At 42.1% G+C, this 19928-nt stretch overlaps 1 protein-coding gene across 2 annotated transcripts in view; it reads left to right on the top strand.

Annotated features, from left to right (window-relative positions):
• The window catches only part of PEDS1 (plasmanylethanolamine desaturase 1), a 44158-nt gene that overhangs the window by 2825 nt on the left and 21405 nt on the right, over positions 1-19928 (top strand). The window contains exon 2 of one of the 2 annotated variants that reach the window (XM_088472137.1): positions 2061-2180. The exons of the other annotated variant lie outside the window; for it this stretch is intronic. Coding sequence (XP_088328263.1) covers positions 2061-2180 — 120 coding nt within the window. The remainder of the gene's footprint in view (positions 1-2060; positions 2181-19928) is intronic. 2 annotated transcript variants of the gene reach the window in all.

Genomic DNA, 19928 nt, shown 5'->3' with positions numbered 1-19928 from the left:
GGGGCGATTCCATTCAGAGCAATGTTGAATAGCGCTGGGAATGAGTTCCTGGAGCTATTCAATTGTCTCCTTCACACTCTGAATTTAAGACGGGAGAAGCAGGTAATGGCGCCTAATGCCAGGGGTTTAGTCGCGGTAACCTGCATTCAGCGACTTAAGTACAGGCCGCAATGCTGTTAGTGCACGTGCTAAGCCTGAAACCAGCATTGCTGCGTTAATTTAGTCGGATTTCTGCTCGCACCTCTGGAGGGTGCGAGCAGAAATCTTTTAGTTGCGGGTTAACAGTGCGGCCAATTGAACAGCTCTGGAAACTCTATTCCAACACTATTCAGCATCGCACTGAATTGAATCTCCCTCAGTGACTACAAGTGACAACTTTACACCAGTTGTATGGGAGTAGTCACTGCCTCCACCAGTCTCTATTATCGGTACCTGGAAACACTTCTGGATGTTGTGTAGAACTGCTGCAGCTTAGGATAAGGAATGCAGAGTAGCAGGTAGAGTGTTGACTTGGAGCACTAGGTTCAACACAGGAGAGTTGGGTAATGGATTAGAGTTAGCTTTTAGTCTGTAGGTCACAAGATTACCTAAAGATGGGAAAAAAGAGAGTTTTCCATATGAATATAATTCTGTCTCCATGAAAAAGTGAGAAAAACCATTCTGGATGCCAAAAATGTGACAACTGACATAGGGCCGTATTCAATTAGCGGCGAAAATGCAATTAGCAAACAAAAACTGGAGAAAAGTTTTCTCCATCCCAGACCAGGCGAAAAAAAATTCGAAATCCCTATTTTTGGCTAAAAATGGGGGGATTTCTTCCAGAAACCTTTGGACACCCCCCCCCCCCCTTAATGATGACCCCCAAAAAATTTTGTAAGTTGCGCACTTTGGTGTTAAACGACTGCGCAATTTGGGGTAAAAAAGAAAAAGTCGAAAATGATACAAAGCAATTTTTTTTCCAGGAAATTACTGTTCCATGTACATTGGGGGTACATTTAAAAAGGGTGCAAGTATATTTTCGTGTCGTAAAAACGCAGTTTTAGAAGCCTTATAAATCGCCTACTGCAACCGCTTGCAATGTTTAAAAACTTTACACATCCATACCGCCCCTCGAAAAATCAGACCCAATACATTAAAATCATTTTCAACGTCTTGTGGTTATGGGCGTTTGGGCGCCCGTAACCACGGCTGCACAGATTTCTGCTCGTAGCATCCTGAGGTGACGAGCAGAAAAGTTTTTGGTTTGGGCACCCTAACACAGAGTTAGGAAAAAGTAGCAATGTTAATGGCTGCAAAGTGCCTTTGCCTAACTGTTTCAGAGACACTTTGCAGCAGTCACGCTGTATTTAATTACTTCCTTATTTTTTCAAAAGATTGACTTTGTGCATCCTCTCTCCACTTTAGTCAATTTCATCTTTGGAAAACAAAGCTATTTAGTTTTATGTATTGCATCATATGTACAGGCCTGACCTTCTGACACATGCCACTGTGGTTATGCTGTATTCAGCATAAGTGAATGGTGAGCCTGGGCCTTCTCGTGTTCTTGGCCTCTGTCTATCCTCTATTGTCTAATTATCACCATACAGTCATCACATATATGATTGTCACAAGCCTGTCACGTGTTTTTCCAGATGTCTGTAAAATATTGGGAAGCAAATTGTCTCCTTTGTGTAGTGGGACCTGATTTCTGCAGGAAACCTTGCACTTGTGTTAAAGAGGACTTCCCTCCTATAACTATTACATGCAGGGAGTGTTTAGATAGAATATTTACTTAATGCAATTTTACCTTATTCCTACTTCATTACTTTATTCAATTTCTCTTTAACTTTTGCTGTGCATTGATCTTCATATATCCTGATAGACTTCTTTCAGGCACAGAGATTCTGTTCTGTTCTGTCTGCTCTGCCAGTGGAGTACCTTGAGCCCTTCTGTAACTGGGTGTCCTGCCTTCATTCTTTAACAAAGCATTGTGATAAACAATTGAGATGTTTTGGATTTTTTTGCTCATCCAATTTTAATCTGTAAAATTACTTTTTTTTCTTTTTTTTTTTTCTTTTCAGGGAAGAGGTTACAAGAATTGATTTCCGTCGTTCTTTGCTTCCTATTGATGTCCTTTAATTTCTGCAATCTAGTGCTCTATTTCAGCTTTGAACATACCGCCAGCATTGTACTCAGCTTCGGTGAGTGAGGCAGTTACTTTGTATCTGTGTGTTACATTCTGTTTGGTGAAAGGATATACTTAAGTCTATGTGCAATGTTTTCTAGGATTATATGACAAATTAGTAATAGATCAAGATTTCACATATTACAGTCTGTTAAAGTAGCAAGTGAACTACATCTTGAAAGTAAAAAGTGTTAAGAGGATACGTGGTCAGGCAGAGAATGAAAGATAGGGGCGGATTAAATCATAAAACCCCCGGCTAATTGTCAGCCCGGACCTATTCAATTAGGGCCCGCATCCCTGCGTGTTAAACCCCAGAGTATGCACTCTGCAAGGAAAAATCTGTGATAAATGCACCCTCTGGGACTTAAAGCATGGGGTAAACCATAGATTCCTCCACTTAATGCAGAATCTATGGTTTACTGTGCTGGGGAAAATGCAGACCGATTGAATATTAATTGAGTAGCTCTGGGCTTTAAACCCCGATCTTGAGCCGTGTGGTAAACAACGCTGGTAATTGAATTTACCCCGTAGTGTCAAATTGTAAGTTGCAGTTGTTAACACATGCATGCCATTCTACAGAAAATTAGCTATAAAACTTGTTTCATATGATCCTTCAGAGTCAATGTGCTGGGTGTTGGCAGACTTTTGTAGTGTAATGATTCCATAGGCCAGAGATTCCCAAACACGGTCCTCAAGACACCCCTGCAGTTTAGGTTTTAGAGCGATCCATGGTTGAGCACAGGTAGTTAAACCAAATTGACTGAGGTACTAATTTTCACCTGTGGTCAAGCATGGATATCCCTAAAACATGAACATTTAGGGTGCCTTGAGGACTGAGTTTGGGAACCTCTGCCATAGGTTGTTCCTAAGGGGTACTCTGAGCATGCTCCTACCAACACATGGGATGTAACCACTACTCATTATTACTGTATAAAGAAACCACATATTATTTCTTTACAGACAGTTGTGTGTGATTAGCAGGTACTCCTAAAAAAGGATCTGTCACATATACAGTTATATGGCACATGCATTAATTATTCTGCCTTTGCGTTTTCTTTGGCCATTGACACTGCTATCTTGCTTAATACAAACTGTTGTCTCTTGTGGGTGATTAAATTGAATGTGATGGCAAGCTTACTATGTTGGGGACCTGTAACTGTCTGATAATGTTGTGTTCGATGATAGGCGGTACATGGCAAATAATTGAAATGCTCCTTTATGACGTTTGTGACTGTGAGCCCAGTGTTCTTTATTTGACAAGTTGTGTTAGTGATTGTTTTGGTCACAACCTTGTAGAGTTTGTCCACTTGGATGTTTAGATGTGTGTGTGTGTGTGTGTGTGTTTGTTTCCCTCTTCTGTGGGTGCGGTTGATTTTTGTGTGTTTGAGGGAATACATTTCATACATAGGGCCTGATTCAGAGTTGTACAATTTTCCAATGTTTATGGAGTTGAACGATTGTTATAAAACCGCGCATGCGTCAAGGACCATTACCATAGTCGCTCGTAGCAACTATTTATTAACAGTGTGATTGATAGTCAGGGAGCATTTGGGGGAGGGGCGGTAAGCAATGCAGACTTGTTGCGATTGCTTTGGGGAGAGGGGGGTCTCATCCTACGACTTGAATCCATATTCAAAGATAATGGCTACTCCCAGTCTGCGCAACCATACACTCAGGTCTGCAACAATCGAATGATCTGCGACCGATGCTGCTTGGATTTACAGAGCCGCAGATGGGCGTCTCAATACATCTCCCTGTGGGGGTAACATTTGTATATTTTCACTTAGCTGCGTACACATTTGCAGCTGTGGTGGTGGCAATAGTGTACAACTGTCAGTCAGTATCTTGGTGGAGGAGACCTGTCTGTAATATTTCAGAGAAATACAGGGATTCTGGTAAATCTCATAATCCACTTTCTATTTTAAATTGTAATTATTATGAAACTATAACTGTACAGTAGGTGTGAGTACAAAATAGCATGTTCAGCTTGGCCCATGGTGACTGTGCTGCCAATTCATAATTGTGAAGCAATAATATTTTATTTTTGGAGTATGGCCATCGTTATGTGTAACTCTCTTTAAACCTCTGGACTATAACCTGTTTTAGCCATGTGCATTGGAAAAACCTTCCTGTCATGGAGCATGGATCCAGCTATTCGCAAACTTGGTTGCAACAGCTAACACTATAAACATTCTGAGGATGATGATATGGCAGTGCACGTGAAGTAACTACTTGGTTTTCATCTGCCAGTGTATGTGTATTGTCCAATTACCTACCAATAGGTCATCCAGGCCCCCTACGTACATACTTGTATTGCCATCTCCATCATATTTATTAGTCTAGGTAATGAATTTTAGAAGAAATTAAGGAATTAATTAAAAAAGACATATTAAGGGGGGAATTTAACATCATGTGTTGCAGCTATGCCCGACTGTGCACCTGTCTGCCATATATGGTAGGGCAGAAGGCACAAGCTTTCCGCAAGGGTAAACTTGCGATGCCAGCACTGTGCTCTTCCAGAATGGCATGTGCATCTATCGCGCTGAATTTAATTCCCCTTACGGTAATAAAATAGGAAATTGAAAGTATACATACACTGTACAATTAAGATCAGTGAACCACATCGTTCATTCTCTAGCGGGTACGTGTTCGATGTCCTCCCTTGATAAATCTGCCATTCATGCGAAATTCATGGGGAAGGCCCTTATCTTGTCTATATGAAACAAGCTGAGCGATAGTGTACAGAGTATTGTGTTATAGGACTGATACAGTCCTTGGATATCCACCAAATAGCCCCTGCACTGTAAAGCTGGGTACACATCTTGGTGATATGCCGACCCTGTGATGCAGTAATGCGATGTAGCGATATATCGCATCTCTGTACACACTACATGACCCACTGTACAATGATGTCATATGTGGTTATATGTTTAATGTAATAACAACGCGTCGTCTGTGGCATCTTCCCATCTGATAATTCAGTACATCAGATGAGAAGATGCAACCACACAATTCATCAAATGATGAATGGGTGAATTTGGGGGTACACACTATATATTCCTTCGCCTTTCTGAAAGTCAGTAAGGTCACAAAGTTAATTCAGAGACCCTGAAGTTGGCATACTCATTATATGGACATGATGTTTGATAGATTACTGGTATTTTAGAAAACTGCAAAATTGTGGGAAAATATGGATATTTTAAGCAAATGTTCTCTAACACTATTCATTTTAGTTGTGTGAAAAATAACTTAAGGAAAACCTGGTCGCTAAGCAACCTTGTAAATAAGATTGTGACAACAATAGCAGTCGCTATGTGATAATGTGTTGTGAATGCAGGATTGTGTTTCACGAGCCAACATGGGTTATTGGTCTGCTCAAGCCATTTTCTTATGCTAGCTTACACAAGATGATTGTTTATCAAAGAGCACAGTGTTGCAAAGCTGGGACTCACAGCGCTTGTTTCCATTTTGTGGACTGAAACAATTGTGTATATGGGTGTGTGTATATATGTGTGTCTATATACAGGATGAGTCTCCCATATCCAAAATGCTTGGGAACAGAAGTATTTTGGCTATCTGGGGGGGTTTTTTGGGGTGTTTTTTTTTTCGTATTTTGGGAATGGGAACCAAGTCTAAACACAGGATGCATTTATGTTTCATATACACCTTCTACAGACACTATGAAGGTACATTCTTTTTTCAGTTGTGCTCAAAAAATTCTGTATTTCTGAATATTTGGATATGGGAGACTCAACCTGTATGTATGTGTATCTATATCTCCCTCTCCTAAAATGACATTATAACTATATAGCACATCAGTGAGGGGTATATAAGCTTTCATGACAGCTCAGAAAGGGATTATATTTACTCACAGGATCTCATGGTAGACAAAAACTTAGCCCCAGCAGACTCTACAACACATGTACAGATCGTTTTGCAGCCTCCTGTACTTGACATTTCTTTTACAGCACTGGCTGCATAAGACCGTTGCTTTCCCAACAAACTCATGTGAGCCCCCTGCTTCTCCCACGGCTCTCCTGTACGCCTCCTCCAGTCCCCACATTCTCCATGGCCGCTTTCTTGTCCCAAAGCTGCAGCAAGTCTTCCCGTCTGTTGGAGTTAAGCAGCACCACATCCTTCATGCCGTTGTAACAGTCTCTGCCTCTCCCCCTGGAGCTGCTCTTCATCCAGAGCTCAAAGCCTCCCTCATCGCCTCCAATGTGGTTGCGGGCCATGGCATCCCCGGTGCGGCAAGAGACTGCAGAGCCCTGGGAGCATGCCGGCAACAGCATAGTTGGGGTCAGGGGATTATGGAAGTGTACACACAGTGACAGTCGGAGCATCACATCCAGATCCTCGCTGCTCCTGGTGCCGACCTGTGTCTGGTCTCCATTTGATCTTTACAGAATAGAAGAGGAGGTAGAGCCACACTTCCTATGACGGGGGAAGTGTTCTCTTTTCCCCAACCATTAGCTTTATTAGAACCATCATACCTGGCTCTTGTAAAACTTTGTCGGCCAGGACAAAAATCTTGGTCGCCATGGCAACCTGGCCCTCGGGATTTTTTGAGCCGGGATAGATAGATATGTATCTCTCTCATAGATAGATAGATAGATCTCTCTCTCTATCTGATATATTGTAGTAGTGTGTGTGCGCGCACTTTGTGCTTCTTTCATTGTTGACAGTAATTCCTGGTTGATAGCCTGCGTTCTCATGATTATTAGATCAGGAAAGATTCACATCAATATTCTGTCGAACAAACAACATGTAAATATAGTGCCTTCAATGGGCTCGATTTCAATTAAACGCGAATTGAATAGCGCCGGGAAGGAGCTCCCAGAGCTAGTCAATTCGGCGCGCTGTTAAGCCCGACTAAGGATTTCTTCTTGCTTCCCTCCTGGGGTGCGAGCAGAAATCTGACAACTCCTGGTGCGATGCATCGAAACAGCATCACGCCAGGCAGTTAAGTCGGAGAATGCCCGTTCTCTCAACTAAACACCATGTTTAAGGCGTGAGAACATTATCTGACATAACAGCGCATTGAATAGCATCGGGAGCTACTTCCCAGTGCTATTCAATTCGTGTTGAATTGAATCGAGCCCAATGTAATGGTGGTCAAATTAAGATAGAACATACTGCTAGCTCCTAAATTCTAAGGATTCATTCACCTTAGTAAAGGTGGCTTCCAAACATTTGGCACCTTGACTTTTGGGAGTTGTTTTGCCAGACTTCATTGTATGGAAAAACCATGTACATGGGGATATAAAATATACAGTGCACCACACAGTGGAGTTAGACATTTTGGGGCTGATGCAGAGATGAGGGCAAGTCACTGTAATTTATATTGCATTGCTGGCACAGAGCAAAATGCTTATTCTCATCCATATACAGTGTGGTATGCATCTTTGTGGCTGTGTCGCCCCTATCTATACGGCCGGTTGATCGTCGTTGTCATTATTAGCGCGTTTGTACCAGCCCTATACGAGGCACAAGAGACCAGTTAGACAACAGGTGTCATTACACTGACACTCAACTCTGCATAGCTAGCAATTCTGATGCCCTGCCAGCATTGTTGGAATCGTTCCAGTGATGAGTTAGTCTGATGCACGTCCAAGGAAAGCCTTTATAACACTTACACAAAGGACCTACCTCATGCTGCATAGTATTGGCTGTGAACTGCTGGCTATTCTTGTACTAGCAATACATACACCGTGCCAAGAATTCATGTAGTTTGTTAATAATTAATACTTTACTACAATTTTCTGGAAATTGTATCTTATGTACTATTTGTGGTGGGTCTGTGTGTTTTGGCTTTGAGTATCTGCTGGATTTGTGTTGTATGGCTTACAAGTCTGACAGATTGTAAATTTCCTTGCTGAAAGCCAAATCCATGTAGCAAGTGCTGCGACACAAGGCAAAGGAGGTGTAGACTTTTTATCTGACAGCCTGAAACCCATCAGATATGGCCATAATCTGAGATATTTCACAGTGTATGGCCACACGATATCTAGGTTCCTCCCCTGTAAAGTAACGGGTAATATCCGGCATACATTGCCAGATGTGGCCGACCAATTATTGGATCGATCAGACATGCTGGAAGGTTTTTCATGCCTGACAGTCCAATCATCCCTGAACTTTCGCGGCCATACACTGTACAATTATCGTCCCAATCCGCCTATAATCTGCGGATCGGGACGATAATTGCATAATAGAAGCATTCAGGAATTCCGATGATTGCAAAATGAGCACATCCTACATCGTTTAAACTATATTACCTATAATGTACAGCCACTGTATCTGCTCTAACTGCAGCACAGATATGTGTAGATCTGCAGCACAGATGTGTGTAGGTATATACACACTCTGCATTGGCTGTATTATGTTAACAACTGTGTGGGACAAGTGTTTTAACTACCTCTTCTCAAATGGCCAAATCCCAGGAAGCCAAGGCACCTGAAAATGCTTCCTTTTGTTTATAATGCTGGGAATACACTGTCCGATAAAATGTCTGTCAGACCGACAGACATTTTATCTGACCATCTGAAACCCATCAGATATTGTTGCCATGTGAGATATTTCACAGTGTATGGCCACAATATCTGAAACCTTTCCAGTGTAGGAACAGGGAAAATGTCAGGCGGTCGGCTGCAGCATCAGATGCTACCGACTAATTATCAAATCTTTTGGATATGCCAATAATTAGTGTTCAGTTCTGGTAATACACTGTACAGTCATTTGGGTGATCCGGCAGATTAGCCAGATAGTATTTGTATAGTGTATACCTGACATAACTTGGGGGACACCTCTGTTGATGATACTGGAGGCTCCCATTCCCTGGCTTTTGGCCAAACTCTGCATTGTCTACATAACTTAGCTGCATTTGGATATATCTAGCATGTCCACATCTAACTGTGTGCCCAAAAAGTGAATAGTTTGGAGTTTTGTGTGGGAAAACAATGCAGCTGCTACTTTAACTCCCATAGCCCATTTGTTGTTTGTTATCGGAATGAATTAATTAGCTGGCAACAAGAGTCCCTGGTGGGACATAATCAAATATTAACACATCTACATGATGAGCTGGCGGGGATGCTCTGATAATGGGCACTAATACATGTGTACCCTCATACAAGAAGCCTGAATACGCCATGCAGCATGAGACACAGGTGCAAGTGAGCTGCGATGAGTGGTGTAGCGTAATTACCTTTTTTAAAAACATTTATTTTTCGCACTGCAGACACAGCGAGACACCGATCAATTTGTACCAGGGATGCCGGGCTGCGACTTTAACCGCACAGAAATTGGTTCTAAATATGTACAAAGTCGAAGATAAAAGTTGTCGTGAAAAAAGCCGTAGGCGCTGCATCATAGCGCTTCGTACCCGATTCACATTTATTCAAATTAATCAGTGCAGTCTTATTAAGCGGTTTTATGGTATTACAACGAAAAACGTTCTCAGCAAATGTGGGCCTGGCGTGCAGGGGCTGTTTGGTGTAACTGCGGCAATAATGATTAGTAAAAAAAAAAAAATGTAGATCCCTCTGCAGAAGGTGGATTTCTCCCCACACCCACCCCAACACCGTTTCCATCTTTCCACCATCATATGTCTGTGTTGTGGAAGTTAAGGTGCCCACACACATAGCGCCATTTTACACGATCTGGCCGATTTCGACGAATCTTGACGACGAATCGGGTAAAAAAAGTACATATCGTGAGTTTATACTCACGAGCACGATGCCGATGCGCGTCCCCGCTCGTAGTATATCGCATCTTCTGATCTACCGTGCTGTAGGGCAGATTAGCCAACCATGAACATGATGGAAGCAGATCGTGAGGGTTTTTTCCCTCATGATGAATCATACGATTCATCACACAATGCGGAATTTGACTGACAGAAGCCTGGACACGCCCCATCGCCATCTTGTGCAGTATCGTGTATGGAGCAAGACAGTCGCATATTGAGGAGTCTGCACACTGGATTCTTGTTTTGGACAATTTTTGGTGAGTATTGGTACAGTTTAAATACAACCACACCGACCACCAATATGTGCTCCCCACTGCCCACCAATGTGTGCCCCCAGGTAATAAATGCATACCCAGCCACCGCCCGCCGTATTGAGGCGGGCGGTGGCTGGGTCATGCATTAAGCTCCCCCACTGCCCACCAATATGTGTAATATAACAAAAAAATGAATAAACACGTATTTTACAAAATAATCATCATACATTACATTTAAAAACACACATTATTTAAAGCTGAGGGTCTTCTACCTTTCGGTCTCCAGCTGTTGTGGAACTACATATCCCAGGATGACCTGCCCACCCACCTTTGAAACTGTTTTTAGGGCATCCTGGGATCTGTAGTTCTACCACAACGACAGGCCCAAAGGTGGAAAACCCATACTGTCAAACAAAGAAAAACATTATATTACCAAGCAATGAACACATGACATTCCTGAAAAAGAAAACACGATTAGAATACCATAACAAAGCTTTAAAAACCTGTAAAAAAGAAAATATTAAAACATTAAAAATGTGAACTATAACAACATTACATTTAACAAAACTATATACACAAATATTTAAATGTCCTTTTTTTTCTTATTCATAGATAATGTCCATGGATTCTGAACGTGAATTCGTTACAGGATTCATTGAAATCCTGCACTCGAAAGAGTGTCTGTGGAAGATCAGTTCTCGGAAGTACCACAATAAGTCGCACAAGTTGGCCGCACTAGAGGAACTTTTGGTGTATACGAAAAAATACATATCTGATGCAGACCTGAAAACTGTACGGCAAAAGATTCAAAATCTCAGGACAGTGTACATCAAAGAAAAAAAGAAGGTGGATGACTCCAAAAATCAGGAGCGGGCACAGATGAAATATATAGTCCTGCACTATGGTACTACCATATGATGTCATTCATTCAGTGAACAAGAGCCTCAAAGGGAATCTATCGTCTTGATGGCTGAGCGTGAGGGAGAAGAGGAGGTTGCAGAAGTCTTGGTAAGTAGTGACACATTTTAAACCAAAATCCTTAATGTTTTTGTTGTTAAATCCAAAATGTCCAATTTAGTCAGTAGTTCACAGACAGTCCTCCTGCCATGGTACAGCACCTGGTCCATTGAAATAGGTCATGTACTCCTCCCTCACTTCTTTGGCACGTTCGGTGGATGTTGTTGTAGTTGGTGGTGTAGACACAGATGTCAAATGTCAATGTCCTCCAGGAGTCCTACATCTTCTGGTCTTCGTTGAGTAGTTTTTCTTTGCAGAAAGTTGTGCAGCACACAGCACGCCATCACGACCCAGTCTATCTTCTCCACATGTAGATTGATGGTGGTGTGGAAAATGCGGAAGCTGTTGCTCATTATTCCAAACGCATTTTCCACAATGCGCCGTGCCCGGGATAGACTGTAGTTGTAGATACTTTTCTCTCTGGTCAGGCCCCTGTGTGCAAATGGCTTCATCACATGTTCATGTAATGCAAAAGCCTCGTCTGCAACGAAAACGTAATTTAGGCCGTGCTTTGTCTGGTCCAGTGAGGGCAAGTTGAGGGTTTTGTTGGCGAGTCTCTGGTAGAAAGCCGTCTTTTTGAAGGACCCACTATCCAAAGCACGGCCATTCTTGCCGACATCCACAAACAGAAATTTGTAGTTGGCATTCACCACTGCCATGAGAACGATGCTGAAGAATCCTTTGTAGTTGTAGTAATATGATCCGGTGTTGGTAGGTGGGTTGATGCGGATGTGTTTCCCATCGATGGCTCCTCCGCAGTTAGGGAAATTCCAACATTGTTCAAAATCTTCCGCGATGCTGGTCCACTCTTCCTCGGTGTTAGGAAACTTTAAAAATAGTAAAAAAACGGGTTAAAACATGACTAATATTTTTTTTATATCTTTTTTTCCTATATAGACTCCCACCCAAGACCCTGATTTAGCATCCACACCAGACCTCAGTCTGCTTGGTGGTGACAGTGAGCCGGAGAATACCACACAAGTGGAAACTCCACTTCCACCTGGACCCTCATCTTCTCAACAACCCCAAAAAAAAGAAAAAAAAACAAGGGAGAAAGGAGAATCTTAACTGAACGTGAGGACAATTTTTTCCAAAACGCAGAACGGCTGCTGCAGAAACCCCCAGATGCAATAGATGATTTCACAGCTCATGTGAACAGCACATTGAGAAATATGGATACAGATATCCAAAGAAATTTTCTAAGGTTAACCCACGACCTGTTGAGTCGCTGTATGAGCAAAAATCTCACAAATTCTACATACATGGCAGATCCAATGCTATTTTCCCCTGCCCCAAGTAGGTATGTCCCCCCCCTTCCCAGTTAGATATTACTCCCCCACCAAGCACCCCAAGCACCTGCACGACCTTGTATAATGCTCTGCTGGATGCAGCGGATGAGTCGCCCCAATATACAGAGATGTACATTTTTTTCTTGCTTTTAATGTCACCAAATTTTATGATTTCTAATAGGTGCTTGCTGCATGGGATAGGGTGGTGATGACGCCATTTGGACAAGGTCACTACGCACATGGCACAAGTACACATTGCTGGAAGCTGGGGCCACAATGTGTACTTGTGCCATATGTGTATTGGCCTGTTCAAACTGGTGTCTGACCCACCCTATCACATACAGCCGGCTACCTACTGGGATTCATAAAATTTGGTGATAATGTTCTTTTGTGAACTTGTTACAAAAACAGTATATTGCACACAGTTTAGTGCACACTTTCAGTTGCCTGCAGGTCAGTTGACATTGTACTAAATGAAGGCTATTTTTTGCTTTATGTTGAGTAAAAATTTAAAAAAAAAAAAAAAAAAAAAAAAAATTCTTAAACAAACCAATGTGTGGTGTTTTTTTTTTTTAACTTACCTTGCAATACTGGTACTGCAGCACTTTTACGATGGCTTTGCAGGTCTCCGGAATGATGACGCCCAAGGACTGAGGTGAGGTGAGATGAGTGTCCCAAACTTCAGGTCTTCAAATGACCTTCCTGTAGCCAGGTACCTTAGGGTAGCCACCAGTCTGTCTTCAGCAGGGATTGCCCTCCGCCACCTTGTGTCCTGTCTCTGGATGTGGGGGGGTCACCAGATGCAGCAATTCTTGGAAGGTGGCGTGATCCATGCGCAGGTAGTTCCGATAGTCGTCCGGGTTGTTCTCCTTGATCTCCATCAGCAGGGACATGTGAGAGCGGGTATCCGTTTGTAGAAGCCACTCCTTGGTCCAGCATGCTCTCGTCCTTCTTCGCTGGGCCCTCTTCCTAATCTCCCGGACACCGGCTTCAGCGACCAACACTCTATACTGATAGAGACGCATCAGTACAGAATTCAGGAACAGGTAATAAACAAAATGAAGTGGCGCTTTTTGATGAACTTGACACAAACACTGTCACAATTGATATAAAATTATAGAGACCATATAGGTCACTTTAATAAAAAAGTTATACACTAAAATCAATGTAGACTATGGAAAAAGTATACATGAGAAACAGACCACATCAACACACTTCCTGTTAATAATGCCAAATTTTAGGGGAAAATGCACAATAATGTCACTTGGATGATTAGGGAATGTACAAAGTCCAAAAGCAAGGACACTGGGTGAAATCGTGCCACACCAAATTAGTGTGTATTTGGGTGTCCGGGGTATAGTTACCAGATCCTATAACCGATAGGAGGATGCTCCTATTGACATACAATGGTATGCTGCACTTGGAGTTCTCCAAAATGTACGGTACCATCCGATTGATCGTGAGATTGGGTGTCTTTTTTTTCCAAAATCGTGATCACGACGGCAAGGGAGCTCCCGTGAAAGTTCATGAGGAAATTGGCCAAAAAATCGTATCGTGAGCACATCGGTATGTGTGTGGGCACCTTTACAGTGCAAGCCCACCGCCTCACACTAAATGTGGTGCTCTCCTGAAGCTCCTTTTTAAATGTAGGTTGATTTTTAAATATTTAATATTTGTCTATAAAACCGGTGAATAGTGTATGTGTTTGAAATAAGGACTTTCTTCTACCATAGTCACAGATATTGCTTGTTCGGTTACATAGCACTAGAGAGTGATTCATTTTGCACACAAGTGAGAGCATGACACACAGTACAAATAAGAGCACCCTCATTAGGGATTATGTATGCTGCATTAAGTTCTTTCAGTTTGTCTTCTCAGTCTCGCCAATTTACACTAAGCTCATGCAGCAAGACGCACACACCGCTATATCCTACCACAGGCATTTGTTTGTATCTGCTTCATCCTATTTCCTTTATTATACGCCAACTTTTCCAGCATTTGACCATACAGTGTATATTAACTGTGTTTCCATGTAAGAATTCAGTAAAGTAGTTTATCAGTAATGAAAATCCTCACCTATAGGACCAGAGCATTTAAATTGTACTAATTGTATTTTGCAAACACTCCCTTCCCATTTAAATCTTTTTTTTTTTTTTTTTTTTTTTTTTTTTTATAAGTAAAAAAAAAAAAAGTAGAAGCCTGGATTTGAGGGTGGTGATTAATCAATAAAGATTTATATGGGTTGAGATCCTTTACTGGTTGGCCCTAGACTTTCCACCTTGCTGTATAATATAGTGTTATGAAACCTTTGCGGTTCTTAATGAGCTTTTGTAACCCGTGGCTATGATTTTGATGTTTCCTATTTAGATTGGCTTGTGCTTGGTGGTTACAGATAACCATGTTTACCTAGAGGCAAAACTAAACACATTCATTTGTATGAGGGTTTTAAATAAACAAAATGCCAAACTCCATTAGTATCAGCACGTAGATGTAATCAGGTCACAGATGTTCACATGTAAAAGCCACAGTACACGGCACACACGGGAAGTTTATCTTCCCTCCGGTATGTGTGTGGTAATGAAGCACAGGACACAGATTTGTTACCATATGTACACGATTATCTGGGGAAGTACATTAGTAAGTGTAGGTTGTGTGGCTGTGTATGACCAGTGCTAGAAATGCAAAGTTAATGAGTTGCTCTCATTAATAATGTCGTTTGGGTCAGCAGGCAGCTGTAGTGGAGCGATATGGTAATAATTACGAGTCTGTATGAAAGGCATTTCCTGAGATGACATAATTTGTATTTATAGAAACAGGCTTTGTCTGGTCATACTTGACTTGAACTGCATAAATAAAGAGTAACTGTTCTTTGTATGTTGGCACTATAGTGTGCTGGTTCCGTTTTCTGTTCTATATATTCCTACTTTCATATGCATCATCCACAACTACAGCCTTTTTGTCTTGGGTAAATATGAATTTATTCCTGTATTTCACTTTTTATAGTAACACTTTCCCCTCGCTGCTACCTTCTCTTATTATTATTATCGTTTATATGGCGCCACTAGTGTTCCGCAGCGCCTTACAAAGTACATAAATAGGTTGATTTACAGTGACTTACAGTACAATACAATACAATACAGGACATGGATAATATACATTGCTACATTCGCGACCATAACACCCAGATAAGCAACAATGCAAAGCAACCAAGTGTTAGGTGCCCTGGTAGAGAGTAAGAAGTAGATGAAGGTAGAGTAAGGACACGCACAAGTGGGTAGAGGGACCTGCTCATAGGAGCTTACATTCTAAAGGGGAGGGACAGACAAACGGGTGACACAGATGGGGTGGGCCGGGAGGAAGGAGTATGTAGCAGCAAGTTGAGATGAGAGCTGGAAGGCTTTGATGAAATAGTGGGACTAGAGAGCTCGTTTGCAAGATTGTAGAGAAGTGGAGAGTCTGATGGGAAGCGGGAGAGAGTTCCAAAGGTGGGGAGCAGCGCTGGCAAAATCTTGTAGGCGGGAGTGGGAGGAAGTAATCAATTGGCATGAGAGGCGGCGTGCATTTGTTAAACGAAGAGGGCAGACAGGGGAGTGAAGGGAGATGAGATCAGAGATGTAAATGGGAGAGGAATGGCTGAGGGCTTTGTAAGTGAGTGTGAGAACCTTAAATTGTGTTCTAAAAGGGAAGGGGAGCCAGTGGAGAGCTTGTAGGAGAGGGGAGACAGATGCAGAGCGTTTTGAGAGGAAGATGAGACGAGCAGCAGCATTGAGGACAGACTGGAGAGTGGAGAGAAGGGAGTTGGGGAGGCCAGATAGGAGGAGGTTACAATAGTCCAATCTGAAGTTGACCAATGAGTGTATGAGGGTTTTAGTGGCATCCTAGGTGAGAAAGGGTCTAAATCTTGGAAATATTTTTAAGATGAAAACGACACGACTGTGAGAGATTCTGGATATGTGATTTGAAGGAGATGGAGGTGTCCAGGATAATTCCAAGACAACGCACTTTGGGGCTAGAGGAGATAGTTGTGCCATTAACTGATAAAGAAATGGTGGGAAGTGTGGTTATGTAGGGGGGTGGGAAGATGATTAGCTCAGTCTTAGACATATTAAGTTTAAGAAATCGCTGGGACATTCAGGAAGAGATGGCAGAAAGACAGTTGGAGACACGAGTGAGGAGAGAGGGAGAGAGGTCAGGGGAGGAAAGGTAGATATGAGTATCATCAGCATAGAGGTGATATTGGAGGTCAAAAGAGCTGATGCGTTCACCTAGTGAGGATGTATAGAGTGAGAAAAGGAGAGGTCCAAGAACAGAACCTTGGGGAACACCTACTGCAAGAGGCTGTGGGGGAGAAGAGGAGACAGAGAAGGATCGTCAGAGAAGTAGGAGGATAGCCAGGAGAGGGCAGTGTCACGTAGACCAAGTGAGTGGAGGATTTGCAGAAGGAGAGGGTGGTACACAGTGTCGAAAGCAGCAGAGAGGTCAAGGAGAATGAGTAGAGAGAAGTGGCCCTTGGATTTAGCAGCAAGAAGGTCATTACTGACTTTTGTGAGGGCAGTTTCAGTGGAGTGAAGAGAACTGAAGCCAGACTGAAAAGGGTCAAGGAGGGAGTGGGAGGAAAGAAAGGTGGTAAGGCGGTTGTAAACCACATGCTCAAGGAGCTTGGAGGCAAAAGGGAGGAGAGAGATGGGATGGTAGTTGTAGAGAGTGTTAGAATCAAGGGTAGGTTTTTTAGGATGGGGGAGACGAGGGCATGTTTGAATGCAGACGGGACAGTGCCTGTTGATAGGGAGAGGTTAAGGTGGTGGGCAAGATGGGAGCAGGCAGAAGGAGAGAGGTAGCGGAGGAGACGTGAAGGGATAGGGTCAAGGGGGGGAGGTGGAAGGGGGGGGGACTGGATGAGGGACATTAACTTTCTTCTCCCCTGTATCTGGAGAGGAAGTAGAGTCGGTAAAATGAAGGTGGAGCTGGATAGCAGGGGGACTGGTGGGATATGATGTCCTGACGTATGGAGTCCTACTGTCCCCTTACTTGTCTATATATTAACAAAATTATCATCCATGTTCTCCTTCTTACTTTATTGTGATCAGGATTTGCTGCTCCAGATTGGGCTAGATTACCTGCTTGGCCTCCACTCTCACCTTTTTTTTAGATTTATTTTTTGTGCAGGCTGGTGTATAAAATAGAGCAGTGGTTCTCAAACTTGGGGGTCTATGTACTAATAATCGCTGTACTGCCAAAATTATTATGTATCTAACTTGCCGGGGATATTTTCATTTTTAATAGAAATATCCTGGCTATGTACCATGCTGTCACCGCGAGTTATATCCCTGGCATTTAGGACAGGTCTTTCACAGAAGTGAAGGACTTCCCTGGGGGAAGCTGAGACTGCGCATGCAAACAATGTCAGCTTCCGGAGCTGGCCATGGGCTGAGAGAGAGATCTTAAAGATCTCTCTCCTGCACCTGGAGCCCCCATAGGCTCAATGCAGTTTACACCATCGGAAGATGGTGTAAACTACCAGGGCTAAACTCTGAAAAGCTTAGCTTTTTGGAGTTTAGTACATAGGGGTGAGATCGTAGTCCCCATTGATAATAATGGGGACTGCGATCTGAAGTGTTAATTAGCACTTTGCTTGAGATTTCTGGAAATCTCCTGATTTGTGCTATTAGTACATAGTAACAATGCAGAAACTGCAGTTTCTGCATAATTTTATGTAAAATCACCTTGGTCCCCAGGACCTGAAACAGTGCATGTTTTCCAGGTCTCCTCACAGAATCCAGAGAAGTAGAGAAAGCGCTGATAGATTGAAAGGCATAAACATTTATTCCAAAAAATATATAAACATAATCATAAAATAAGTAATTAAAATACCATTCACAGTAAATACTAAAACTAAATCACTGATTCCACTTAAAAAGAAAGATTATCGTGCGTCTGTATTTTGCAGCCCCCAGGACGCAATGTTAAAAGTCCAGAAGAGGGGACTCTCAGTTTGCGGTCCTGTTGCAGTAGTATGTGGGATCTTTGATTAAGCAGCGGTCAGTAAAGGCTTACTGACGCGTTTCTCAACCTATAAAAAAAAATTGTTTCTTCAGAGGAAATGAGCATCAATATGACTTTACATTTTTTGTATATTAACAAGTCGATATCAACACAGGGCTAACACTGGGACACCATGCTCTTTTCACAATTAACTAAAATACTTTGATCCACAGAGCAGCCTGTGAATAACATTTTTGTTTAACTAGTGGGAATTGTTACATTTCTTCAATATAACTTACAACATGGATTAGTAGTTACAGTAACAAATGTTTTTGAAAGATGCACGCATTTTCTTTGTTTTATTAAGTGGAATCAGTGATTTAGTTTTAGTATTTACTGTGAATGGTACTTATTTTATGATTGTGTATATATTTTTTTGAATAATGTTTCTTTTCAATCTATCAGCACTTTCTCTACTTTTCTGAATTATCTCTATATGGATACAGGGTTGGCTATTCCCTGATTTTGAGAGAGCAGCGATTTGATTGACCAAGATTATGTATCATGCCGGTTTTTACATAAAATAATTATATGTATTGATCCTATGTACTAACGGCACAATGCAGGAGATTGCACAGAATCAATATGACCCATGTGTTCTAAACTCCATGCTGTGCACATGCGCAGTGCTTCTCCGAAATGCCGGGGATATAACTCGCGGGGACAGCAGTCACCGCAACCGCTGTCCCTGCGAGTTCCCGGTAGTACATAAGCGGGATATTGTTTTAAAAATGGAACACTATATTATTAATACATAGACCCCTTAGTGAACGTAGACGCCTTCTCTTCCTTTTTTTTTTTTTTGGTTATTCCTCACAGAATCATAAGTGAAATAATTAGCTCCACCTATAGATCTTATAATGTGCCAGTGAGTAATGACTACACCTGTGCTCCTGCTAGGTGACCTGGTAAATGCAAACTGTTTGGGGTCCTGATGACCGAGTTTGAGAACCACTGAGGGTGTGTTTAACAGGTGTGCCCGGAACAGAGGCCAGTACTGGCTGCTTGCTGTATTTTCCCATCTCTGGGTGTAATGTCTATACACCTGCTTGGACTGCCTGAATATTAGTCAATCGGCAAGCAGTGAAAGCCATATCTCTATCTGTTCAAGAGATAAAAATAGTGCGTTAGCTGATAGTGCTGTTTACAGTGGCAAATAAAGGTGATAACCTCAGTGTGAAGAAGAGCAATAAAACCACAATTGATAATACATTGGAAGCTCATCTTTCTTATATAAGTGCAGCCAGTCAATCTACTTATGTATGTCTTACATAACAGCAGATTGTGTCGGTCTTCGATTATATAAAATTATTTCTTAGGGTTCTTTCAGGGAGATTTTCTGTCTAGTACAAGGTACTGGTGCTTTAGGAACCGAACTTTAGTCTATTTGCATAGGCACAAATAGCCTTTATTTACGTAGC

This window comes from Taudactylus pleione, unplaced genomic scaffold (genome assembly GCF_031769625.1).
Source record: "Taudactylus pleione unplaced genomic scaffold, aTauple2 ptg000121l, whole genome shotgun sequence".
In the NCBI taxonomy this organism is placed as follows: Eukaryota; Metazoa; Chordata; class Amphibia; order Anura; family Myobatrachidae; genus Taudactylus; species Taudactylus pleione.
The sequence above is the reverse complement of the archived record's forward strand: the minus strand, read 5'-3'. Positions and strand labels throughout refer to the sequence as shown.